This window comes from Phasianus colchicus, chromosome 25, assembly GCF_987193195.1.
Source record: "Phasianus colchicus chromosome 25, bPhaCol1.hap1.1, whole genome shotgun sequence".
Taxonomy (NCBI): Eukaryota; Metazoa; Chordata; class Aves; order Galliformes; family Phasianidae; genus Phasianus; species Phasianus colchicus.
In genome coordinates, this window is record NC_143460.1 from 5,388,728 (window position 1) to 5,413,573 (window position 24,846).

The 24,846-nt window shown below is 54.9% G+C and overlaps 2 protein-coding genes across 10 annotated transcripts; both read right to left on the reverse strand.

Moving 5' to 3' along the window:
• Positions 1-3,023: 3,023 nt before the first annotated feature.
• TNNT2 (troponin T2, cardiac type) lies at positions 3,024-13,132 on the reverse strand. Of its 5 annotated transcripts, XM_031608584.2 has the most exons (18): positions 12,986-13,132; positions 11,321-11,368; positions 10,798-10,808; positions 10,661-10,678; positions 10,064-10,093; positions 9,337-9,393; positions 9,185-9,217; positions 8,719-8,754; positions 8,456-8,477; positions 8,083-8,143; positions 7,863-7,979; positions 7,518-7,595; positions 7,252-7,362; positions 6,908-7,017; positions 6,533-6,623; positions 6,323-6,363; positions 5,825-5,830; positions 5,031-5,229 (listed from the first exon to the last, which is right to left on the reverse strand). In XM_031608584.2, the coding sequence occupies exons 2-18, from the start codon at positions 11,356-11,358 to the stop codon at positions 5,181-5,183; spliced, it is 909 nt and encodes a 302-aa protein (XP_031464444.1). In that variant the 5' UTR covers positions 11,359-11,368; positions 12,986-13,132; the 3' UTR covers positions 5,031-5,180. The 5 variants fall into 5 exon arrangements, with proteins under 5 accessions (XP_089980873.1, XP_089980874.1, XP_089980875.1 ...); XM_090124747.1 differs by lacking the exons at positions 10,064-10,093; positions 10,661-10,678; positions 10,798-10,808; positions 11,321-11,368; positions 12,986-13,132 and adding an exon at positions 3,024-3,243 and having other exon boundaries at positions 5,163-5,229; XM_090124748.1 differs by lacking the exons at positions 10,064-10,093; positions 10,661-10,678; positions 10,798-10,808; positions 11,321-11,368; positions 12,986-13,132 and adding an exon at positions 3,446-3,528 and having other exon boundaries at positions 5,163-5,229.
• A 363-nt stretch (positions 13,133-13,495) lies between these two features.
• LAD1 (ladinin 1) lies at positions 13,496-24,769 on the reverse strand. 5 transcript variants are annotated; one of them, XM_090124744.1, is made up of 11 exons: positions 22,925-24,769; positions 20,995-21,128; positions 18,396-18,536; positions 17,775-18,240; positions 17,150-17,293; positions 16,582-16,631; positions 16,020-16,092; positions 15,560-15,691; positions 15,215-15,304; positions 14,397-14,474; positions 13,496-14,286 (listed from the first exon to the last, which is right to left on the reverse strand). In XM_090124744.1, the coding sequence occupies exons 1-11, from the start codon at positions 23,180-23,182 to the stop codon at positions 14,281-14,283; spliced, it is 1,572 nt and encodes a 523-aa protein (XP_089980870.1). In that variant the 5' UTR covers positions 23,183-24,769; the 3' UTR covers positions 13,496-14,280. The 5 variants fall into 5 exon arrangements, with proteins under 5 accessions (XP_089980870.1, XP_089980871.1, XP_031464442.2 ...); XM_090124745.1 differs by lacking the exon at positions 13,496-14,286 and adding an exon at positions 21,460-21,638 and having other exon boundaries at positions 14,361-14,474; positions 20,995-21,107; positions 22,925-23,049; XM_031608582.2 differs by lacking the exon at positions 13,496-14,286 and having other exon boundaries at positions 14,361-14,474; positions 20,995-21,107.
• Positions 24,770-24,846: the final 77 nt, after the last annotated feature.

Here is a 24,846-nt window from a genome sequence, read left to right on the forward strand (position 1 = left end):
AAGAGTTCAGGCACCCAAACAGGAAAGCACAGATCTTTGCAACCATCACTGCTCATGCCAGAGTTTGAAAAGCCTCTGGCAAGATCTCCAAATTGCCAGATAGACAATTAGTGACCAGCTCTGCAAACAGTGCTGTGTCCATTGCACTCCACAGGGCAAGGCAGCAGCGCCCTTTGCTGACACAGAAATAATACTTTCCATATTACTTCTGCTCTTTGAACGTAACCCAGTGCATGTGAGCTGCTCTGTGCAGACAGATGCTAATTCATCTCACACATTGCCTTCTGGGCTGTTTAACTTCACACTGCTCTGTGAGATTCCAAGATTTCAGGTGCTGAACTTCACCCCTAACACACTCACATAAGGGTATAGAAAAAAAGAATAGAAAACAATACTGGCCTCTTTTACCCCTTTTTACATCCAAATGGAACCCAGTAGATTGAAATTTGTGGTCCACATTCCAAGCTTTTGGGTTCTCTGCCAGGAGTAGCATCACTCTGTGTACTGATGCTAAGCCACTCTGTTCTGCCTGGCTGGGCTTAAGGAGATTCATGAGCACCATGAAGTGTCGTTAGCAAAGAACTGCACTGAAATAAGGACAGAACTGGGTGTGTGGATGGTTCGTTTTTTTAGTGCTGTTAAACATCTTAGGCTGAACCCAGACTTTATTGCTTTGTCACACACACACACAAAAAAAGATTGCAGATAATGAGCTAATAACACTTCACTTTCCCAGCCTGCCTTGCATCTTCAAAGCACTCCATGAGAACAAACTAATTAACTGTCCAGAGAAGAAGCTCATGACTAAGAGCTGAGAAGCCATGTGAGTCAACCCACTTGCAACAGGTCTTTGCAGATTTCAGTAAAAATTCATTTTGGAGGAAGATCTGTTGACTGGCCCGACTGGTCACACCAATCCCCAGCCACATTCCAGGGCTGTGAGTGCTGCAAATGGACCCAGCCCGGAGAAGACCCACTGACATCAAAAGAGCAACACCTCGGCAGGAATGCCCCAAAACCAACCGTGTGGCTTCCTCCTCATCATCTGTGTGTGTGTGTGCAGCCGGTGTGCACTAAAAGTGCTGAGCTAACAGTCCCTCTGCACATCCACCAAACAAGGGCGCATCCTGCTCGGCACTGTTGGCCAAACTGCCTTTTTCTGCTGTCTTGAGAGCAATTATTTGGGAACAACAGCCCATACCAGGGTCTTTTAATGGAGATGTAGCCTTGGTTGCAATCGACTTAGCGTGGCACTGGAGCAGCATTCAGTCCCAACTTTCTTATTCCTTGCTTTTGGCAAATCATTAAGCTCCCACAAGAATGTGACTTCTGCAGGTCGCTGGCTTTTGGGGAATGTGGGACACATTAAGCAAAACAGAGATGAGGACATCGTTTTTTTCTTCTGTGGGTAAGTGAACTCAGAGACCCAGCCCTACAGCAATAATGTAGACATTTCAGGCCAAGAATTTTGGCTTGGAAACTACTGCATACTCCATAAATCTCTACCAGGAAGTATCCCTGGTCTGCCTCTGGGGCAGAACCTCAAAAGGGAGGACAAAATTAAACCCAGTTTCCCCAGATCTGTTTTGTCTGAGGCATTAGAAATCCTGCTTCAAAACTGCTAAATTCATCACTGGATCCAGGTGCCTTCAAGTGACCTCTTGGTGCAGCTGTCACCCTCACGTCCCTGGGGCAGGCGGCCACGTGCTTTCCATAGGATCACAGAATCCTTAAGGTTGGAAAAGACTTCCGAGATCCCAACCCCAACCCATCCCACCTTGCCCACCAACCACATCCCTCAGTGCCACATCTCTGCAGTTCTGAACCTCTCCAGGGACAGTGACTGCACCACCTCCCCGTGCAGCTCTGCTTCGCATCACCACTTCTCCTGAGAGGGAATTTTTCCTAATATCCAAGCTGAGCACCAGGACAGATTTACAAAACTTCTGTCCCAGCACACAGAAAAAAAAAACAATCAATGGAGATGCTTTGTGCCCACGAGAGTCCACGTCTACATGAAACATCTGGGTTGGGTTCGTGCTGCACGCACAGATGGGACTCGTAGCAGACAGCAGCTGCTCCCTTTGCTCCTCACCTGCTTGATGGACAGAGGCTTTTGGAAATTTTGCATCATTTTTCCTTTTTCCAAAAGAGAAATGCTTCTTTCTGGGTTTATCAGTTCATGTGCAAGGAGCTGCCACAGCCCAAGGGGCTGCAACTGGGACTTCTCCACCGCTGCAAAGAGATGCCAGCAATTCCCCAAATCCCTCGGTCACTCTTGCTTTGCAGTGATGATGTTTGGATGGTTGCCTGGTTTTATGATCTTTAAGGACCCTTCCAACCCAACCATTCTATGGTCCTATGGTATTTATTGTCTTAAAGGTCCCTCCCAACCCAACTGTTCTGTGTGTCTGTGATCTTTAAGGTCCCTTCCAACCCAGCCATTCTATGGGTCTATGATACTATACTCAGGTGATGCTGAGATCTCCTTCACACTGTTGCACCAACCCTGTTGAACAGGAGCTCTTGATGCAGCCAATCAGCCCCTGTCCTCCCAGCAGGGCCCATGGGCATCTCACCCAGCACCCCAAAATTCTTCTCATTCTCTGCCAGCATCATTCTGTTTGTAATTCTTTGTAATGCCCTGGGTGGAAAACATCTCAAAGCTAAATGTTCGCTTGCCAAAATATGTTGTTCCAAAGAAACTGGCAGAATTTGAGAACTGCAGAATGTAATTGATATCCATGTTCTGCCTGTTTTATTATGAGGTGTGGCATGGCACACGGCCAACAGGCTGACATTGCAGCCCTGCAACACTGCCTGAAAAGTGACAATTACCGCTCTATTTCAACAGATAATCACCAACATCTGGTTCATCACAGGAGATCAAAGTGCTGCCCTGGATCAAAGCGTTCTGTCTTTGTCATGATATCAAGGTTTGATTTATGGCTCTGCAAAGGCACAACTCTATTTATTTACGTTTGCAGATAAAGGGCTCGCGGCGCTTCCAAAACCAGCAGAGCACCGCTTGTAGGGCAATGCCATCGATTCGTGTGGCGCGGGGAGCATCCCCCAATGTCATGTGCAGGGAGCACTGAGCTCTGATGGGGTAAAAAACAGGGCTCAGAGCTCCAGATCAGGGCAAGCAGTGCAGCGTTTCCAATGCCAGCTATGAACCTTATGGATCCAACGCTGGGCCCCCACTGCGTCTCAGATCTCAGTGTCCCTGCCAGTGGTTGCTGCCTGCACCAAAGAAGAGCATGGTTTACACCCAGGACTTCAGCTGAAAGCTGGGCATGAGAGCACATGCAAAAGCAGTGATTCAGATATCACTGGGAAGCTTATTTTACTTCCACTAAGCACCAATAAAAAGCTGCTTCCATGCAACAGCTAAAGCTTCTTCCTTTCCATCACAGATCATGGTTGCTTGCTTTGTCAGCAGGACAACGTCTCACAGACGTGGGTCATTGCATAGATGCTAAACTGTGCTTACGGCGCATTAAAGTCCTCATCGATGATTTAACACATCTGTGGGATCAGCATAAGCCATGGGTGAGTTTATCCAGCTAAAACAATTAACTGATACCTATGAATTAGCTGTACAGGCAGCGCTTTACAGCACTGAGATGTTAATTGAAACTTCAGGCTTTATAGGACATTTAAAAGCAGCCATAAGAAACTTGGAAATGTCAGATATTTGCACAACTTGCAAAACTCCGTTTTGGAGCCTCCTCCAGAATGAACCAGCCCAGTTCCCTCTCCCCACAAGACCCCATAGTGTTCCAGACCCCCCCCTGGGGCACGCTCCAGGGCTTCAGTGCCTTTCCTGCAGTAAGTGACTGGGGAAGGACAAAGCTCTCTGCCCTCGTACTGCGCTCCAGAGGATGTTCATGCTTTGACTTCACATCCAGAAGTCCCATGTCCCATGCAGGCACTGGGATCACAGAGCAGTACTGCAGGACATCAGCACACTGCGAAGTCCCAGCGGCACAGCACCAAGTTCTCTCCACACCCCTCCAATGTCTGCTCTCGAGGTTCCCTCGCTCCCATCCTACAGCAGCACAAAGCCAAGACTCGTCCACTTGCAAAACACCCCTTGCGCACGGCAGGATGGTGACAGCATGCCCAGACATCACTCACCAACACACAACACCTTGGCACAACACGCTGCGCCCATGCAACCATCACACAGCCCGTGCAGCACGCAAAACCCCAAAGAAAACCCCGGGTTGTTGCACTGTGCCTCAGGGGACACCAGCATCCCGCACCACACTCCACCATGCCCACAGGTGGTGGGACACGGGTGGGAGATGGCAAAGGGCTGGGTGCTGACTCAGGGTGCAGGGAGGTGCCGGGCAGGGAGGAGGGTGCCGGTTTCGGCCCCGGCGCAGGGAGCCAGGCTGGCGAGGGGCCAGAGTGCTGCTGGGACAGGCTGTGCTGTGGCAAACAGGGAGTGCCGCCGTGCCGTGCCCAGACCCTGGGCGCTGCCGCCCACAGGGACGGGCAGAGAGGCAGTGCTTCTGTGCAGCACCAGGCATGGCCCTGCCTCTGCACGAGGGTTTGGAGGATCGATTGTTCGGAGCTCGGGGTGATGCTGCCTCTGAAGGGACGTGCATCAAGGCAGGTTGGAAATGGCCCTGGTTGGGTCTTCGCTCGGCTGCCCTCTGGGGACATGAAGCCTGCGAAGATCCACCATTCCATGCATCCTTCCCCATCGCTCTGGGAGAAGCCTCACGGCTCAGGTGCTGCTGAGTGACAGCAGGGGACAGCTTGCCTCAGCTTGTGATGGGTCTTCTGCTGGCCCACACGCCACCAGAAGCTCCTGGGGAGAGCACACATTTCAGAAGGCTCCAGGTGGAGCTGCATCCCCTGGTGCTCTGACAGTGGGCTCAGCTGAGCGCTGCTGGGACAATCTGCCATGCACTTCCTCCTGGTTCCCAGCGGACACAACACCCACACCCCCTCACTCCTCTCTTTATTTACAGACACAACATCACGTGGGGGTGTGGAGATGAGAATCAGCAAGCACCTCGCTGAGCACCTGCCCACCGCAGCAGCATGGAGCCTGCAGCAAGCTCTGTACAGGCAGCACACAATGGGGCAGCAGTGGAGCCCTGGCATGGGCTGAGCGCACAGCACTGTGTCTGATGGCTGAGCCTCACCTCTGCCTTCAGAGCCATCTACTTCCACCGGCCACCCACCATGGTCTTCCCACGGGCAGCCTTTGACCTAGATGGGAAGCAGAGCAGCAGGAAAAAGGTGTTAATGGAAATGAAAAGAGGAGAGCGATGGGTACTACTGGATCATCCTCAAAAGAGGACGAAATTATTGCTGGTTGATGCTTGCAAGGAAAATCTTCAGCAGCACCTTCCCTAATGTGGGGGCTGAGCCAGTCGGTGGGTTTGGGACTCTTCAGGAACAAGCTCATGTGTTCTACCACGAGTTTCCAACCAGCCCCCATGGCCTCATTATGCTCCTCCCTCCCAGTGACCATAAATAAAGGACCTCCAGCTGTAGGGGTTTAGTGATTGTAGAATCCCTCTTCTGGGGCTGAGAAGCTGGGACTGGCTGCACTGAGCTGCTTATCCAGAACTGGGGGAACAGGTGCTCTGTGCATGTGCCAGCAGGGAGGTGGAGGAGGAGGTGATGGTGGTGGTGGCTTGGACAGTCAGCAATGGGCATTTTGGGCATCCTGAGAGTCACCAACCCTGCTCTGACACCATTTCCCAGAACGGTCCTTCCCCCAGCCCTAATTCTGGTGCAAGGTCAGCCCCAGGTGTCCGTGCAGCACAGATGTGGTGGGAGGCATGCAGCCTGTACTTACCCTTTGCTGCAGCACCAGGCCACGGGAGGGCAGAAGAGAAGAGAGATTTGGTGTAAGTGGGGGAAATGCTGCTAACTGGAGGGAAGGCTAGGAATAGCTCATGCAGGATGGGACAGGGGAATGAGAGCAACACAGTGCTCCTGGGAGAACAGGTTAAATGCCACTTCCGCCCTAGGTCCCCAGTGCTGTGCAAGGGATGTGTGGGCCAGCTCCCATGTTCTTGTGGGACTGCACAGCTCCCACAGCCCATGGGATCTCCACTCCCATACAAGCCTGGGGGGGGGGGGGGGACAGCTGGAGGCACGTGTGACCTGCAGGACACAGGGATCTATGTGGGTCTGTTTGGGGGCAGGGGGAACCTGGGGGCCAGTGAGGGCTTCTCAGTGGCACAGTCTGAGGTCCCTGCAGGTGTGTAAGGATGAGGCGTGGGGCAGCTGGGAGAAACACGGGGTGAAACTGAGCGATGAGGAAGGGCGCTCAGCCCTTACAGGTACTTACACCTTCTGGTGGTCACTAACGCGATTTCGGAGGACGTTGATCTGCAAGAGAAATGCAGGTGGGTGGCGAGGCTTGGTGGGATGCCCCATGCCCAGCTGGGCAGGGGTCTCTCCTGATGCAGCACAGCGTGCATCCAACACACAACTCTCCCATATCGAGAGCTGGAGACCCAGCCAGAGAGAAGCCAGCAGAGAGGAGCCGGCAGCTCACCTCGTACTTCTGCCGCTTGAACTTCTCCTGCAAGTCGAATTTCTCAGCCTCCAGGTCACGGATGGTTTGCCACAGCTCCTTGGCTTTGTCCCTATGGGAAGAGGTGGATGATGTCAGCATGGAAGAGGGATGCAGCAGCAAAGGGATGGGGCAGCAATGCCACCCCCTCCGTGGCAGGATCCGTCCCATGGGTGCTGCAGGCTCCGTGCCCAGTGGGGCCGCGCTGGGCGGTCACACGTGTGTGTCTCGCTGTGGGGACGCGCGTGTCCCACGTGTGTGAGCGTGGCTCCCTCTGATGGCCGCCGCTGTCACCCGCAGCCTGGCACAGCCGTGGAGGTGGCACAGCCCCGTCCATCCCTCCTGCAGCATCCTTACCTCAGCTTGTCTTCGCTGAGGTGGTCGATGTTCAGAGGCTTCCGCCGCTCGCTGAGGATCTTTTTCTTCTTCTCCCGCTCCGTTTGCTTCTTGCCACCCTTTTTCTCTGACTGCAGAAACCGTTGGAGCCCATCAGAGGGAAGGAACCCGCCTGGCCTCTGCTCTCATCCCCAGCCCCTCCTCCCAGCAACACCCTCTGCTTTTGGGATGCTCTCAGTACGATCCCGTCCTCTTCTGCTTATAGGAACCCCTCTCAGTAGCACCACAAGATGCTGTGGGACCAGCTTGTGGTCCAGCCCCCCCACCCCAGCAGCTTTGCTGCAACCTCATGTGCAGCTTCACACCTTCTGCATGTAACCTCCGAAGTGCAGCATGTTGGAGAAAGCTTTCTTTTTCCGAGCTTCTTCCTCAGCCTTCTTCCGTGCCTCCTCTTCCTCTTTGCGAGCCCTCTCCTCCTGCCAGGGATAGAAGTGGGTCAGGAGTGCAGACCTTGTGGACCAACGTGCACAGCTCGTGCTCCTGCGTGCCCCACGGATGGGTTTGTGTGTGGGGGGGGGAGGAGGAGGTGGGCCATGTGCTGCAGGGAGCCCCCAGCCCCAATGATGCTCACAGCCATGCGGGCCTGGCGTTCCTTCTCCCTCTCGCTGCGGATGCGCTGCTGCTCTGCCCTCTCTGCCCTCCGCTGCTCCTGCAGAGGGAGAGGACCATGGCTGGGATGTCCCAGGACATTCCCTTTGTCCCTCGACATCTCTAATACCCCAAGAGCCCCAGGGACAGGTCTGCTGCTCCCACATCTCCGTATGGGATGGGTATTACAGCAGATTCCCAACCCTTGAGCACCAAATTTGGCTCAAATCCCAGTCATTCTCTGGCAGGGACATGAGAATCTTGGGTCTTGCTGTTGCAGGGAGTGCTGGGGCTGTTTGCCCACAAAGGGGATGGGCTGCCCACGTACAATCCTGTCTTTGAGGGAGATGAGCTCCTCTTCCTCCTTCTTCCTGCTCTCAAAATGGGCTTCAATGAGGGCCTGCAGCTCATTCAGGTCCTTCTCCATGCGCTTGCGGTGGATGTCCTGCACCAGACAGAAATGAAGATGATGGCTGTGCTCATAGCAGTGAAGCCCTCTGTGCTGCTGGACACAGCAACACCACAATACTGCTGTTAGATGCACTCACATCAAAATCCAGGCGCTCACCATCAGGGATTTTGGGAGGCACCAGGTTGGGCATGAAGGGCCTGAAAGGTGAGTGGGAGGTTGGGAGCTCAGTGGGTAGCTGGGATGGGGCAGGGCTCCCACCCATGCACTGCTCTGCCTGAGCCCCACAGCCCCCAGCAATGAGTGCTTGTGGAGGACGGGGAAGAGTCCCACGTTTCTCTCTCTGTTTTTCTCCCTTCTCTCCATGTCGCAGTCCCTGCCCTGTTTTCATGCTTTTAGGGCTTTGCTGTCCCACGTTCCTTATGGATCTCGCTGTGGCACTAAGCTGCAGTGAGAGCCATAGAGGGACAGCTCCTAATTCAATGCACCAAAGAAAATGCACCAACACTTACTTGGGTCTGGGCTTTGATTCACCTGCGGGTCCCCAGGAACAGGAGAGAAAGGCATTGTTAGTGGCATACTTTGACCCCATGAAACCCAACCACCCCTTCCTCCCAGCAGTGCAGGCACATCATCCTCCACCAAAGCAGTGCAGTGAGGTGTCCATCTGTGTGCCAACATCTGAGACGTGCATTGATGCTCCAGGCATTCAGGGTATGTACTGTGAAGGGACAGTGCCTCCTACCCCGAAGAGGAACAGGGATGGATGCCTCACCTTCCCCGGGCTCCTGCTCCCGGTCCCCCTCACCACCTGTGGAACATGGGATGTGTTGGCCCTGGAGGGCCGTGAGGCTGCCCCAGCACTGTGTTTGTCCCCACCACACCAGGATGGACAAGGGGAGGGCAGGCCCCTCACCCCCAGGATGGGGAGAACCCCGGGTCCTCTCCAAAGATGAGCTTTGCAGGAGCTCAGGCTGGGAAGGCACCAGCACTGCCTTCTTTTCCATTTCCTGGGGTGAATTTCTTACCTAAGCAGCATGAATACATCCCTCCTGCAGATCTCCTGCTGCCCCTGCCCTGCTAGGGATGGGGCCAAGGCAGCTCTGCCCAATTTACTGCAGATTGTCTCCTTTCAGCAGCGGCTGAGTTCAAAATTCAACATTGAAAACCCCATGGCAAGGAGGCAGCACTGTGGGAGACTGAAATGGCCAAAAAGTGTCCTTCCTCCACTCCTGCTTTACCTTCTCCTGCTGCTTTTGTTTCATCTTCTTGTTCTGTCTCAAAAGCAAGGGGAAAGCGTGACCAGAGCATCCACAGCTGAGGACCACTACATGTCCCTTACATCTGCACTGTGGCCAGCAGGTGTGACAGCGTGGGGACACAGAGCACACACCTTCTGCTGTGGTTTCCTCTGTCTCCTCTTCCTCCTCGTCTACCTGGTCCTCCTGACCTGTGCAATAAGGACAGGGTCAGTGGGATGGCTGCAGCTCCTGCTGGCTCCCTACAGCCCCCCAGAATGGGACAACTGTGGCACTGAGCCCAGGAGACCTGGAGGAGAGGGAGCTATGGGAGAAAGAAGCAGAAACCAAAGGGCTTTGCTCAGGCCCTTATCCAAAGGTAAGGCATGGATGAGGGGGAATAAAATCCAAGGACTCAGAGCCCCCTCCTGGTTTTGTCCCTCGTTCCCTCCCCAGCTGTGCCCTGGGACCCCAGAGTGGAGGAAATTGACTTCTGTTGCTCTCCTCCATGCAGCAAAGAACGAAACTGTACAGCATAAATGTCATGCATGGCACTGTTGGAGCATTCTTCCACTGGAGGGAGCAGTACCCCCACGAGAGTTCTGTCAGAGCCCACGGGTCCTCGGGAGACGTGTGGTCCCACAGCAAGAGAGGAAGAAAAGAAAAGAAGACAGCAACCCACGGGTGTGTTGGGATGGAAGACAGAAAGCACAGAAACGAGAGCAGGTCGGCACAGCAGGATGGGGAGAGTGCAAAAAGCAGCAGAGAAGAATGAATGAAAGAAAACCATTTTCCAACCAGGGAAAGGCACAGGACACACCAACCCGCAATACATTCACAGCAGAGGTGGAGAGATGAAACAAAGAAAGGTGCAGTAACTACCGTCTTCTTCCTCAAGCCATTCTTCCTCTTCTGAGCCGGGGAGGAGGGAAGGGAAGAAGCGCAGAGGTTAGTCAGGTGCCCTAAAGCTGTGGGGCAGAGCTGTGGTGTGCATGAGGTGAGGACTCCAACCCTTCGCTTTTAGCTCTTAGGATGCTTTGCTGTGCAGCAGCCCTGAAGCAGCAGGAGCCCCAGCAGACCCCAGTTCCCATGCCCACCCCATACAGACAGCCCCACTGCTGCAGCAGGGCGTTTGGTCCTGCAGCACGCTGATGGAGTTGGGGTTCTGCCTGAGCGTTGTTAACGTGCGTTCAGCTGGAGCTCCAGCACCTGTTGAATTATTGTGCTCACACTTCTGCACGCACCCACATCCAGCATTGCCACCTCCCTCTGAGGGCCAAAGGATCTCCCTGGGAAAAGAAATCCTGAGAAAATTCAGGGTGGCTTCGGTTCTACTGATGGTTGAGGTGGAGGAATTCAGAATTTGGTCCCATTGCCTTTTCTGCTCAGTCTGCCCATGGCAAGGAAATCACCACCACCACTCAAGCAAAACCCTGAACCAACAGCACCTGCCCTTCCAGCAGCAGGAGGATCACCTACCTTCTTCCACATACTCCTCTTCATATGAGTGCACAGGGGAGAAAGGGAAGAGAAAGAAGACGAGGGTTATTGCAGTGATCCCCATCGTTCCTTAGCATCAGTCTCAGGGTGGCTGTGGATGCTCTGTGTCCCCTTACCTTCCTGCTCCCTGCAAAGCACGACACAAAGAAGCCAAGTTGCAGCAATCTGTTGCAGTGGGGCTGAAGAAGGCTCCCACTTCCTAAGGGCTGGGGACCCCTTTTCATGGAGGCCCCAGTGACTGCTTGGCTGTGCTGGGAGCTGGCAGTGGAGACAAGCCAAGACCTGAACTGATCAGGAACTGAAGTGCTCTTGTGGCACTCCTACAGTGGGCAGAGCCCAGGACCGTGATGCAGCTTGAGAGGATCGAGCACCCATGGTATGAAAGCCTGGGAATGGCCCCAAAGTCCTTTCCTGACCTGAAGGGAGGTGCACAGTCTGTCCTCGGATGTACCAAGGGTCTGACCCACCGCTGATGCCCAGCTGGTCTCAGCACAGACACAGCAATGATGCCTGTGGTCATGGGGAGATCCTGAAGTGCTCTCACATTGTGTGCTGGGGCAGCAAGCACAGCTGGACCCCCCTCCTGCAGGAATGCAGGAATAAGGAGAAAGGAAGAGTGTTAGAAACCATGCCACTTACTGCTCGTATTCTTCAACAACCTCTTCAGAGTCCGACATGCTTGGTTATCTACCAGAATGCAAGGCAAGATGGAAAAAGGGAGGGTTAGGAGCTGAGATAAGGACAAGCACAGCCTGTCCTGCTGCCTCTCCCCGGAGCACTTGGAGCTGTGAGCTGTCCCCAGCTGGGCCGTGGCAGTGATATCTCAGCGGAGATAAGGTTCCCCAGTCCCCTTCCATCCCAGGATCACAGCTCACCATGGATGAGAGGCAGGAGGTTGGGCACAGCCCCATGCCATGCTGATAGCTGCTGCCAGGAGTTGTGCCCAGGACACACAGCTCTCTGTGCTGGAGCCATCCCAGGGTGCTGCTTTTGCTCAGGGCATGGGAAAATCACCCAGTGATAATGCTCAGCTTGGTTTCTTCCTGACTATTCTTAGCTCAGCTGCGATATGACGACTTCCAGAGATGTTCTGTTATCTCCACTCTATAGCCCTGCACCAGATCTCGGTGAGACAGCCCGGCCCTCCAAGAGCAGAGGGGCAATGTGAGCTCAGCAGGAGCTCCTGCTCCCAGCCCTGAGGCTGAGTTTAGCCAAAGGGGGTAATAAATCACAGCTGGGAGCAGCAGTAGGGCTGAGCATAGCATCTTCCTTGCACATCCATCTCCCTCCCAGTTGTGCTTCGGTGATATCACCCAGCGTGAGGCAGTCCTAGAAATAACCTCCGGGTGCCCAACCACCTGTTCCCAGAGCAGCTCCTCACTCCCACTGGGCGTTGTAGGAACAACTGCTCCTGACTGCATCTGTCGGGTATTTATTACCCAGGATGGGTAGGAGAGGCGTGGGGATCACTTGGTAAGGATGCTGAACGCAGGATGGGGACCCACAGACGCGGGGAAGGCGCACAGCAGTGGGATGCCTCAGTGTGCCACGCAGCTGTCAGATCTCCCTGCTGAGCAATGACTCAGGAGGGGCTTTTTGGAGACCAGTGAAGTCAGAAGACAGCCCTGACTGCCTCGGATTCACTGCCCAGCTGCTGCCATTTCCCCCTTCCTTCTGGATCAGCCCCTCAACCTCCTGAGCTGATATTTGGGGCACAGCACAGCTCTGCTGCCCCCAGAGTTTGGCCAAACCCTTTGCATGGCTGCTGGCACCTGGGGCTCCCAAGAGCAGAGATCCCTTCCTGGCCAGGATGCATTCCCATTCACCTCCTGCATCACCAGATCCCACCATGCATTTTCTGAGAAAGAACAGCAAAACCAGAACTGTTGAAGGGACACACAAGAAAAGCCCACGGTCCGCCAGAACGTGGCTCTAAGAAACGTCTGTCCATCCTCTGCAACTGACACGGAGATGGGGTAAATATTCCAGTTCAGGCTTTGAACGCTCACTCTGAAACAACCAGGAGTGCCCCACTCTGACACACCGCGGCCTTGCTGGTGCTCCTGCAGGCATCATCTCTCTCCCGGCATCACCAGGGCTCCAAGCACACCCCAAATCCTTCCCAGCTCCTAACGGTGCTGGCACTGCTGCCGACAAACCCACCAGAGAGGGCTCTGATGCTTTACCCAGGGGAATGCCTCCACGGCAGTTTGACATCCCAATGAGAGCAGCTGGACCACACCAACCACAAGCCAAACCCCCGCGGGATCAACACCTCCTGGAGCTGAGCATCCCCAGCCTTACCTGTGCCGAGGTCCCACAGAGCGGTGGGTGCTGGCGGCGGTCTGGGAAGGGCTCCTTGGGGGGCAGAGGCTTTAAGGTCCCCCCAGCGCCCACCCCGGGGCGGGCAGAGCCAGCAGGAATGTGCCCGGCGCCCAGAGAGGAATGCAACACTTGTGAGCTGCTATTTTGGCAGCAGTAGCCCCAGCCCCCTCTGTGCTCCCCCTTCCCCCCCAGGAGCCCATATAAGCCCAAGCTATTGTGTGGCCTCAGAGATTTGCTATTTTAAACCCGTCGGATGGAGATACGTGAGCGCCCGAGGGGCTGACACAAGCCAGCCAGCTGTCACCTCCCAGGGCTGGGGACGCTGATAAGGCAGCACTTCGGACCCGACCCTCTGCTGCAGCCCCAGATGCTGCCATACGAAAGCTCAGACTGCTTTTATCCCCCACCCCGAGATATCTGTCTTAAATTTTTGCTTTTTTCCTCTTGCAGGACGATGGGAAACGAATCCTTCAGGTCCCAGCCAAGCAGGAACATTTCAGAAGGAGCCACTTTTATTAGAAAACAACCCAGTCCTAGAGAAAATCAAGTCCTATCCAAAGCCAAACAAGCAAGAGCAGATCCGGGGGCAGCAGGAGGGTCCCACACCGAATTTGGACAGCACAGTGATTGCTGAAGGCACAGCCCCAGCCTGTGGCAGAAGGATTTGGGCATCGTGTTATAGGCAACTGGTGTCCCCCCAGGTGGGCACAGCGGGCATGTGGGGACCAGGTGGCTTTGGGGTCTTCGGGGTCTCGAGGCTACAATCGTGGCACACACACTTTGCAGCCTTTGCCTTTGGTTGGGCCAGCCCTGGGGAGGGGTGACATCTCCCTGCCCCCCACCTCGCCCCACACATGGGGCTGGGCACAGTTTATGGATGTGCAGCCTCACTGCTGACACGATCCAGCTGCAAGGGACAGGTATGGGCAGATCCCTTTAGCAAGCACAGTTATGGGGCACAGCCAGGGAATGGGAGCAGGACAGCACAACGTTGTAGGAAAGCAAGGCAAGGGTCTGTTCAGAGTCTGCAGGGAGCCTCCAGGTCTGGATACTCCTGGCCAGGGCAGTGAGAGAGGAGAGGGGATGCAGGGATGGACTTCCAGCCTTCTTCCTTTCCAGCCCACCAGCAGAGGACCCCGGGCCGCACCGTTCCACCCGCAGGTGGCAGTGGGGACTTTTTGGCACTATGGGCTGCTGGACGGCAGGGCAGGGCCAGGCTTTGATCTTCAGAGCAGAACAGTTTTTATCATCTGATAATGTTGCGTATGGTATTGTTACAACTGGAAAAGAAAGCGAAGCAACGATGGAGGGACGGGGCTGAAGCTGCGAGTGATGCAGATCCCAGCCCTGCCCCAGCCCAGGGCGGCTCTCAGCGCAGCCCCACATCTACCTCGGGGTTTGCAGGGGATTCTCTGGGCGGCTTCACCCAGCCGTCACGCCTTGGCAGGCTGTTGATCTTCCTGATGTCCTGCAAACAGGAGAATTGTGAGCGGCACAGGGAGGTCCTCCGTCCTCCCCGTGCATCCTGCCTCTGGGTGAAGAATTTCCACCCAACTGAAATCTCTAGGAACTGCGCGGTGGGAAGTGTTATTATAAGGGGAAAAAAAAAACAAAAACCAACCAAGGCAGAAAGTTTTACCCAGGAGTGACCCCAGGAGCAAACCCTTTCAGGCAGACCGAGGCAGTGCAGCCTCCCATGCAGTCATGTCTGGGCAGTGCTAATCCCACAGCTCAGTGCTGGGGGTGCCCAGGCATGTCTGACCGACTGGGGCTGCCCCTCCTCGTCCTGTACCAGGAGGCTGCAACAAATCCTATTGCTGTATAGGGTGACATCTGCCCAGCACTTGTCCTTGCTGAATCTCTCCAAGCACAGAAAGCTGCCTGGAAGCCAAAGTGTCTCCTCCCCATCTCCCCCAAATCCGTGCCCCTGGAGCCAAGTCTGAGTCCCCGCAGCTGTGGGACGCCATCATTTGGGGGACATCCTGCACACAGGATGTAAATCATTCCAGACCCCAAGCACAGCTTGATGCACAGCAGCTCCTCAAGCTCCACAGTGCCCGTGTGAAGTATCCGTGTGAGTCCTTAATGGGTTCAACCAAAGCTCCTCCAAACCCTTCAAGCCCCACCTGCCCCTCTAGATGCAGGGACGTGTCCCACCAGGCTGCAAGGTCTCAGGGTTCGTCCCAAGGTGATGGCACAAGCTGTTACCTTGCTCTTTTCCTCCTTGGCAGGCTCCTGAGTTCGGCTGATCCACAGGTTAATGCGCGACGTCACCGATCCCGGGATCTTCAGGTTGTCCTGTGGCACAGAGCACAGGGAGACTGAGCAAATCCACACAAGGTGAGGACCAGCACTGGCTCTGTCCCAGCTCCCCAAATACGAACCCACTCGCTGCCAGAATGCAGTTTGGGCGGCCTGAGCCCTGCTCTGCCCATCGAAAATCTCCCACCAAACCCATCCAGACAGCAGCCCGTCACACTGCACATTGATGTCCAACACATCGGTACCCAAAATGGAGAAGATTTACCCTAAAAAGCCGATGTCTCCCCTCACCTTCCTGGCAGCGAGCGGCTCTGCCTTGCTGGGAGCGCTGGCCTCGAAGAAGTTGCGTTTGCTGGCCACCCCCTCTGAAGTCAACATCAGGCTCTTCTGGACTGTCAGGGAAGATCTCACTGAGCCCGAGCGCTGCAAGAGATGGAGGGGTATCAGTGGGGGCTGTGCTCACCCCTGGGGTGCAGAGCAGAACTCACAGTCTGCTCCCTCCTTGACCTTCTCCAGCTCTCGGGGTTGCCCAGCAGATGCCCATGCAGCATCCCCATGACCCTCTCCAAGGTTCTGCTCCTAAAACCCCGAAGCTGATCCATTTTCCACATGGGACATTCTTCAGCCCTATTGGGATGGGGTGAAGCTCAGTCCCTCTTTTTTTGGTGAAGCTCAGTCCCTCTCTTCTCACTCAGCTCCAGCCCACCCCTTCCCTCCCCCATCCTCACATCTCCCAGCCTGGTTTCTCTACCTGCACAGCTGATGTGTACTTTTCCAGCTTCTCCTCAATGCTGCTGCTGCTGCCTGGGATCCTCATGCTCGCGCTGTGAAGAACAGGGGAGGGAGTTCAATGCAGCCCCCAGGATCTCCTTGCCTCAGTCCACGGCCCTGGGGGGCCCCACTTGATAGGAGGAGAGCTCATCCAACCCAGGCACTCATCCTGCACCCATGTGCCAGGGAAGCAGCTCCATCCCTGACAGTGACCCAGATCTGTGGGGATTAATATGGCCCACGCTCTTGGCTCCCCAGTTTACCATCTCCAGCACAAACAGATCTGGGCTTCGTCTTAGAATCACAGAATCCTTAAGGTTGGAAAAGACCACTAAGGCCATCAGGTCCAACCACCAACCCATCACCCACTAAGCTGTGTCCCCATCTTCTTCCCAGTCTGCTGTCCCTCTGAGCATCCTGGCCAGTCAGCCTGGGGCCAACGTTCTGCAGACCCAGGGTCAGGTCCCATCCCCTCCTCCTCCCTTTGGAAACAGAGGAGGGACCATCCCTGCCCATAAAGGCAGCACATGGAGGGCTCTGACCTTCTTGCAAGAGGACTCTCACTTTCTTCTTTCTGTTTATTTGAGATCACCTGGAAGACACAAGGGGATGGAATACAGGAGCAACAGATAAGAACAAGAGAACCTGGGTTGGACTCAGCTTCCCCGTTCTCAAACATGCTCTGCTTTCACCTGCAGAAGAGCCAGATCTCAAACCTGAGGTATCAAGAAATGAGAAGCAGGATGGATGTATTTTTTTTTTTCATTTGGCATTCTCAGAGAAGAACAGAAATGCCAGAGGGCGGATGGTTGTGTCTGTGACCTTTGGGGATCTCCCTGACAACGAGCTCCCTGTTTTCTCCCCCCTTCCCACAAATTTCCATTCCAGCACAATGCAAACAACGCACACGAATGTCTGCTGCCACGGACTTTTGGTCTGAGAAGAAGGGAAACGGAAGAAAGACTGAAGCAGAGCAATGCCCAGACTGAAGGGTGGATTTCAAGTGCACATTTTGGAAGAGGATCTGTGCCTGGAGACCAAAGAACCCTTCCCTGCTCTCATCTTCCACTGCCTTAATGTTATTTTTTTTCACCCTTGTTTTGCTCTTACCCGAAAGGAGACTGTTCTTGGGCTGCTTCTTCTGATGGAGGTGCTGTAGGTGGCAGGAGCTGGAGGAGCATCCCGCTTTTCTGTAGGTTCCTCCTGGCTGGGAGGCGGCTGCATTCCCTCCTTTGAGGGATTCCTGGGTGGTTGCTGGGAAAAAAGCAGACATCTGATGCAGCCATGCAGAGTTTGCAGGGAAGGTTCGGGTGCACTGATCAGAGAAGCCAGGGTGGAAATGGTTTGGAGATGGTGGTTTGAGATCCTGACCATCCAAACTTTGGCTGTCTCCTTTGGATTTGCAAAGCCCAAACATCCCTCCGGGGAAACCTGATGGCAACTGGCAGTGCTGCAGGAGAAGGCGATCATAGTGGCACATGCAAAGTGAGGGAAGGAGGAGGTGGGACTGTGGTGCCTCCTCATCCATCTAGAGTGTGTGGAAGGGCAAGGACAGATCCCAACCTCACAAAGTGCTGCTCAGCCAGCAGCACCAGGAGGCCAGGAAGCACTTCCCCAAACACGCCTTCCCCAACAGGCTGCATTTCCCTCCTGGTACCTTTTGGTTCTCCTTTGTCCTTCCAGCACCCAGAACTTCCCAGCCCAAGGCTCAGCACCATGCCCAGGTCCCGCTCACCTGCTGGGCTGGAGGTGAGGTCCCCTCTGAGGCTGCCTTCTCCTCCGTGCTGGAGCTCCTGGTCCGGGTCAGGATCTTCACCTCGCGCAGCCGGCAGCCCCCCAGCTCTGGAGCCACTCGCTGCTGCTCCTCCTCCCTCCTCTGCTCTCCCCGCAGTGTCCCCACACCCGATCCTTCTCTGTCCTGTAGCCGTCCTCTTGCTGTCACCTTCCTCCCATGGCTCTGCTCCGGGTGCTGCTCTCCTGCTGGGGCTGGGGCCGTATCCTGACCCCGCTCTGCAGCCGCGATGCTCTCCTGCCCCGTGTGCGGCTTCATTCCTGCCTCCTGCTGCTCCTTCTCCTGTTTTGGTTTCTCAGGCACTGCCATTGTTGACCTCATCCGTCTCCCTTCTTTTGTCCTCAGCACCTCTGTCAGCTTACGCTCTTCGCCCTCCTCGGGAGCCATCAGCTTCACCGGGGCCTGGGGCCTGCAGAGAGACCGAGAGGGCCAGACCTCAGCACCCAGCACCAAGGGAAGGCTTCCAGCCCACAGGTGAGGTTAACCTAATGATGGGGCACCTCTCTGCTCCAGCACAGTTTAGCCCAAGAAGCATCCAAGGCATGGCTGGCACCTGGCACCCACCTGCTGGGAGCGGGGCTGGGGTCCTTCCCAGGGCTGGGGTGGTCTTCATCCACGGATGAGGAGGACAACAGGTTGCGGTGCCTCCGCCGGCGCTCCCTCTGCTGCTCTTCTTCATCTTCAAGTGTCCTCTGCCTGGCCAGGCTGTTTGGGAGGAGATGTGGAATCACAGAGTCATAGAATATCCAGAGGTGGAAGGAACCTATCAGGATCACTGAGTCCAACTCCTGGCTCTGCACAGGACCACCCAAAAATCCAACCACGGTTGAGGTGTGGGACTGCTGAGCACAGGGGAGGGGACACCAACACGAACCATGTGTTGCAAAGCACTCCTGCTCCACCCAACTGATACCCACATTTCCCAATGCAAGCATCTGACTTTCCAACTCCTAATGTTTCCCATTCGAGGCAGCATTCATTGGAAAGGAATCCCTACATTAAGCCAGATTATCTGGGTGAGGATGTCTCACCTGTAACTCAGCAGAGCCCTGGAACCGCAGCACGGATCCCAACCACACACCCTTGTGGGTCACCACGAGCAACAGCAGGTCGTGGCCACAACATGGGTTATGGAGATGGCCTTTTAATATTCATTGTTCAAAAGGCCCCGGGGCAGAAGGACACAGATCTCCCCTGGCACCCACAGCCAGAAGGACCAGGAATTTGTTATAACCGCTGCTTATACCAAAATGCCAATGTTCTAAAGAGTCATTTTGGCACCAAAGTAATGGCTTTTAGGCTAAAACACCGACCTGAATACAGAGGTATTTGGAGAGCAAGGCTCCTATCTCCATGCAAACCGTGCCCGCTCTCTCTGCCACTGTGTTAGGCAATATTTTCCAGGCTGCTGTGCGGTTTTCACGACAGCATCTGTGTACCTGCAGCCCCAGCCCTGAGCCAGCTGTGAACACTCACAGCCCTGCAGGATCCAGCCCCTCACAGCACTCTGTGCAGCTGCACCCAGGCCCAGCATTTGCTCTGAAGCTGATTTTAAGAATGTGAAAGTCAGAGCGTGCCCGGGTCCAGCACCACTGCGGACACAGCGACTCTCCGTGCGCTCTGTGAGTTACTGTGTAATGAAGGTTGGGTGATAAATTAAACCACATTACCCCCCGCGACCATTCGCAGCTTCTGTTCTTCCTGGTGGACGGAGGCGGGGAGGCTGCAGGGGCAGCAGTGCGGAACAGAGAGCAGGGATGGGGTCATGGCACAGCGTGTGCTGCCTGCCTCCGTCCCCATCACCCCGAGCACAGCGTGGCCTGGGGTGCAGCAGGGATGGAGAAGGTGGGGATCTGTGAGCATCCCCAGCATTGCAGCAGTGCTCCCCTCTATTTGCCTGCAAACAGCTCTGCGCAGCTCAGCTGCCCTTGCAGAGCCGCTCAGCTATATTTGCAAGGACAGAGGAGCTGCCGTGTGTCCCTCCCACAGTGAAAACCCAGAGCCAAAACTCCGAGCCCACGTTACTTTGATTTGCACACACAGGCTCCAAAATGAAACTGAGGTTTCCCCGCCTCGCGTTTGTTTGGCTCCTGCAGGCGGCACATAGCTGGCATTGCTGACGTGCAGTTTCTCATTATTGGTAATTAAATAATCCACACATCAGGCTATGGATTTGCTTTGCCAATCTTTCCCTCTGCTTTTTCAAAGAGGGATTCCTTTCTCACTGTATTACCTTTTTTAACCTCAAAGAGATGAGTAAAAGGAGGTTGGCAGCTCTCCCCTGCCTTGTCCTCTCCTGCCCTGTTAATCATTAGTGCTGAGATATTTGACATCTCTGCTGTTTCGGGGAATGCTGTCTCATCTCCTGGGAGGAGAAACCGCCTTCTTGCCTTGTGCAAGTGCCAGGCACAGGTCCTGCTGGGCATGGAGGTGGCCCCGGATGGGGTTTGGATGCACCCTGGATTTGTCCCAGAGCCCGGTGATAGAGGCACCGATGTGCCCTGACAGCCCCTGAGCACTGGGGGATCAGTTCCTAATTCGGGGCTGATCCCTTTGGGTGTTTTACCCCAAACTACAGCCGTCCTGGAGGCCCTTTGGCTGGGTGAGCCAACAGCCAGACAGGGATTTCTGCACCGCTCTGTGGGCTGTGTCTGACTCACCGTGACCAGCTCTGGGTGTGTGCGATGCCGGCACCGACCCCACGTCCCTGGGCTGCGTGTGAGCCCCCAGCCCCCACCTCCCCCAGCCCAGGAGCTCCCACTGGAACCCAAATCCCTTTCGGAAGGGCACAGCCACGGGGCCGGGCAGGTTTGGTGGTGGGGATGAATCAGATGGGCAGAGCCTGGGCATGCAATGGGGGCCTCGCATGCACAGCAGAGCACAAAACCCCATAGCCCTTCCCAGAACCAGCACAGAGAACAGCAAATAGACCCCAAAACCAGGAACACACCCGGCATGGGGCACGGATAACTCTCCAGAGCTGCTTCCGTTCTCCCATAGGCAGAAGAAACAAAACCACTCCGGGTCTCACCGACCCACGAGAAACCCCCCCAGCACCAAGTACTAATGGGGCAGCACCAGCACCTGATGGCAACCCCCATCCTCCCCACACCCCGCAGTGCCGGCAGCCCACCCTGACCCCATCCTCGCTGCCATAACCCACCTGGAGAGGTCAGACCAATTCCTCCTGCTGAAAGACATCACCGCTTCTCGTGGGTCTCCGGCAGCCCCAAAACCTCGCAAGCATCCAGGCAAAGGTGTTTTGGCGTGGACTGGCTGCCCGAGGAGGGAGGGAACCTGCAAGGTTATTTCCCTGTGCACCTTTACCCTCCTGCAGCCCGTTCACCACCCCGCTGCATCACATGGTCTCTTATCTACCTGGACAGAGGCAGGGCTGTAATTTGTCTACTAGCAGCGCCGTGCAAAAGCTGCCCTGCCCAGGAGTGCCACGCAAAGCAGAGCTCAGCTCGCTGCCTGCTGTGCCAGGGCTCACAGCGAGACCCGCGCTCTGGGCTGGATCCATCCAGGTCTCCCAGGGTTTTGGAGACAACTCCCAGCCCAGAACCTGTTCTACCAGCACCCTGCGCCCGTCAACGCCTCCTGCGAGAGGCTGGAGGAGGTGAATTACCGTGGGCGCGTGGGAGGAGGCAGCCGCTGGCTCTCCGGGATCCAAAACAGTCATTAAACACCTCCGGCTGGGTGCAGAGCGTGCCCAAAGAGATGGGAGGGTGCCACGCTCCTTGAAGCCTTTTTTTTTTTTTTTTTTTTCCTGGACGTCTGGTGGCCTCTCCACTGCTGTGAGCTTTGCTGCATTGAAAAGCACCCAGAAGGACTTGAGGGAGCTCACCCAGCGGTGATTTTGGGGCGCCCATCCTCAGCCCCACAAACCCATCATCCCTCTGAGCTGCTCCCCAGACCCCGACCCAAATTCCTCCAGGTGTGCCAAGACCTGAACAGCCCCTGTGGTCCCTTTGAACTAAAGGTTGCTGATCAAAACTCCATTTCTGAAGGCCATCTATGTCCCATGGGCCTCCCACCCCGAGCCAGTTCTGCTTTCCTTCCTCTTTGCTGTCACTGTTGCCTTTCAACACCCATACAAGGAGTTCCGTGAGTTGTGGCACAAAGAACTTACTTAAATAACCTTGTAAGTGTCCCACTAATTGCTGACAAACTATATATAGCCGTCCAGCATCAGCGAGCTGCTAGAAAGCAATGAACCTTTCTGATTAATGCACGGCGAGTGCTTTACTTGCAAAACTCATTGCCAAAGGATAGCACTGAGGCACAGGACTTAGCAGGATTTTTAGGAGGATTAGGCTGAGCGCAGTGAAAGAACACCCCCAGCTAGGATCTATGGAGAAAAGGAACATAAAACCTTGTGGTTTGTGATTCCTTTTATGATGAAGATGAAGAAATTCTAGCCAGGATTTAGCGGACAGCGATCAGGCAGAGGATAAGCACTGGTGATGCTCACCCCTGGGACTGCCCTGATCTTCATTTTCAGCTCAGATCTATTTAAAGACCCCTTTTAAAGAGACTTTTAAAGACCCCTCAGTGAGTTTCTCCTCCAGCACAGAATTCCCAGCTCTGTTCCCCACCAAAGAAGAGCTCCCACCTCCCCATTGCTTTGGGCCGGCTCAAGCTGAGCTGTTTGGCAGCACAAAGCGTTGATCTTCAGCCATCAGGACACCACTGGTGTGAGATATTTGCTGCCCCAGAGCAGTCAGTTCATCTTTCTCCTCCACTTTCTGTGTTTTTTCATGTTTGCTGTAAGCCCAAACTGCCACTCCCACGTTAACAATGGCCAATCCTGAGCCAGTCGTTCTGTACGAACTCACGTTGGATTTTCCCTGGAAGATCATCTGCCACTTTATCCCCAAATCCCAGCCCTGCAAGAACCTTCTGAGCGTGTTTATCATTGTCCTTCATCTCTGCTATGCTGAAAATGCCGGAGTTAGCACCAGGTTTTGCTATCTCACCATCACTGTTTCCCATCTATTCCCTCAATATTTATCTCTGCTTGGACTTTCCCTCTTAGCTGTGGCTTTTCCAGCCACTGCTGCTGGGAATGGAGCAGGAGGCCAGAACCTCACCTGGCGCAGAGCAGCAGAGGACACCCATTTATACCCATTAAGGAGCCAGGCCAGGATTGTTGTTTTTTCCCTTGGGAACACTGTCCTGTGCCTCATCCCCACGCGTGTTCCTTTGGCTGAGGGCAGTGGAGAGCTTCCAGTTCTCATAATTGTGCTGTAATTGGGGCATTCCTCAGCCTCGCCCCGGGGCCCAGCAGTGCATCCTGCACCTCCACCCATCCGCTGGTCCTGACATCGGCCCTTGCTCCGCTCCTCCATCACACTTTGCTCCCTGCCTAAAACTCCTTCAGCTTTGGGGAAGGTGGCTGTGATGTGTGAGAAACAGGGAGCACAGGGCTACCTCCACTGGAAGAGGGAAGCCAAGCATGAAGGCATCTCAGGTTGGTTCATTTTTGCTCAGAAATCAAGCAAATCCCAACCAAGGAAGGAAGGCAGGAAGAAGAGGAAAGTAAAAGATTTTAGACAAGCACTGGATGCCTTGGTTCACAGCTGCCCCTGCGGTGCCCCAGGGGTGCTGTAGAGTCCTTCAAGTTCCTGTCATCCTCTGCAGAGGCCTCTTCAGCAGAAGCCATCTCCTGTGATGCCCCACGGCCACAGCTAATGATGACAAGGTACAGACGTCCCCCAGCAGCAGTGTCACTGGCAGCCTTTCAGGTTGCATTACATGAAGTAACTGATGCTGCCAGCTGGAAAGCAGCTGCACGGCAGATTGCATCCCTCATAGCACAGGAAATTAGTTGTAATTAACGAGGAATTCCCTCTGATATGAGCAACGGGTCAGAGTTTAGCTTCTCCATAAGCTGGCAGCCTAGCACTGACCTCATGCAGTGTTCTGCAGAGGCCATGGGGTTGGAGGGGTATGGGGACATACTCACCCAACCCAGGGCTGCCCGCTGCCCCCAGCCCTCCCTCTGCAGCTCCCACCACCAGCAGGGCTGCAAACGCTCCCAGGGCAAAATGGTCATGGTTACTCATGGTAACCCATAGTGGTAGGAATGGTTTTCCACCAGAGAAGGATGAGAGCAGGACGCAGCAACTGGGAAACATCATATTTGGAAAAGTCGATGAACCTGGGGGTCAGGATGTCTTTTTTTCTATTTGCCCCTCAATTTAAACCCAATCTGATCATTCAGAGCCAGCTATAGCCTGCAGTGAGTGCCTTCCTGGCTGCAGGGATGTGCTGGTGAGCCCTGGGCATCGCCCTGCTGCAGCACACAGCGTTTCAGTGTGGAGGATTTGGAGATGTGTTGGGCATCCAAGCAGTGCCCACCAGAGCCCGGTCCCACAGCACCCACCTCTCCATTGCCTTTCATCTCACTGCCATCCCACCCTGCCCCACAAACACCACCCCTGTTTGTAAAGTACCCAATTATCATAATTACGCTGAGCTCAGAGCTTCATTCTCGACCCCAACTCGGTTTGGGTTTTCTGCTTCTGTTTCAGTTCTGAAGAAGGCTTTGTTTCCATGAAACCTCCCTGCATTTTCCAGCTATTCCAGTTGGTCAGGTACAGTTATTGCCTCTCCCTCCACACCTTTCTTCCCCTGCCAGAATCACAGCCATGTGTGTGAGTTCCCTCTGGGGATCCCAGGACGCAGCCTCGGCGCAGAGCCCACATGGGCAGAGCGATCAGAGCTGAAACCCTTCATGTTTGTTGTTGGGGTCGTGATGGTGGATCTCCCACCCAGTGGAACCATGGCCAAACCGGGATCTCCAATCCCAAAGGCACCATGTCCAAGTGGGAGACACGATTATGGGGTGCACCCACCCATTCCTGCAGTGATGTAGGAAGTGACAGGGGGATGGGGAGCTCAGCAGAGCTGGGGGTACCATTGTGATGGGGGCTGGAAGAGATGATCCCCATGCAAGGCTGAGCCCAGGGCACAGGAAAGGACCGGGTTGTCTTGCTATGTACCCACACCT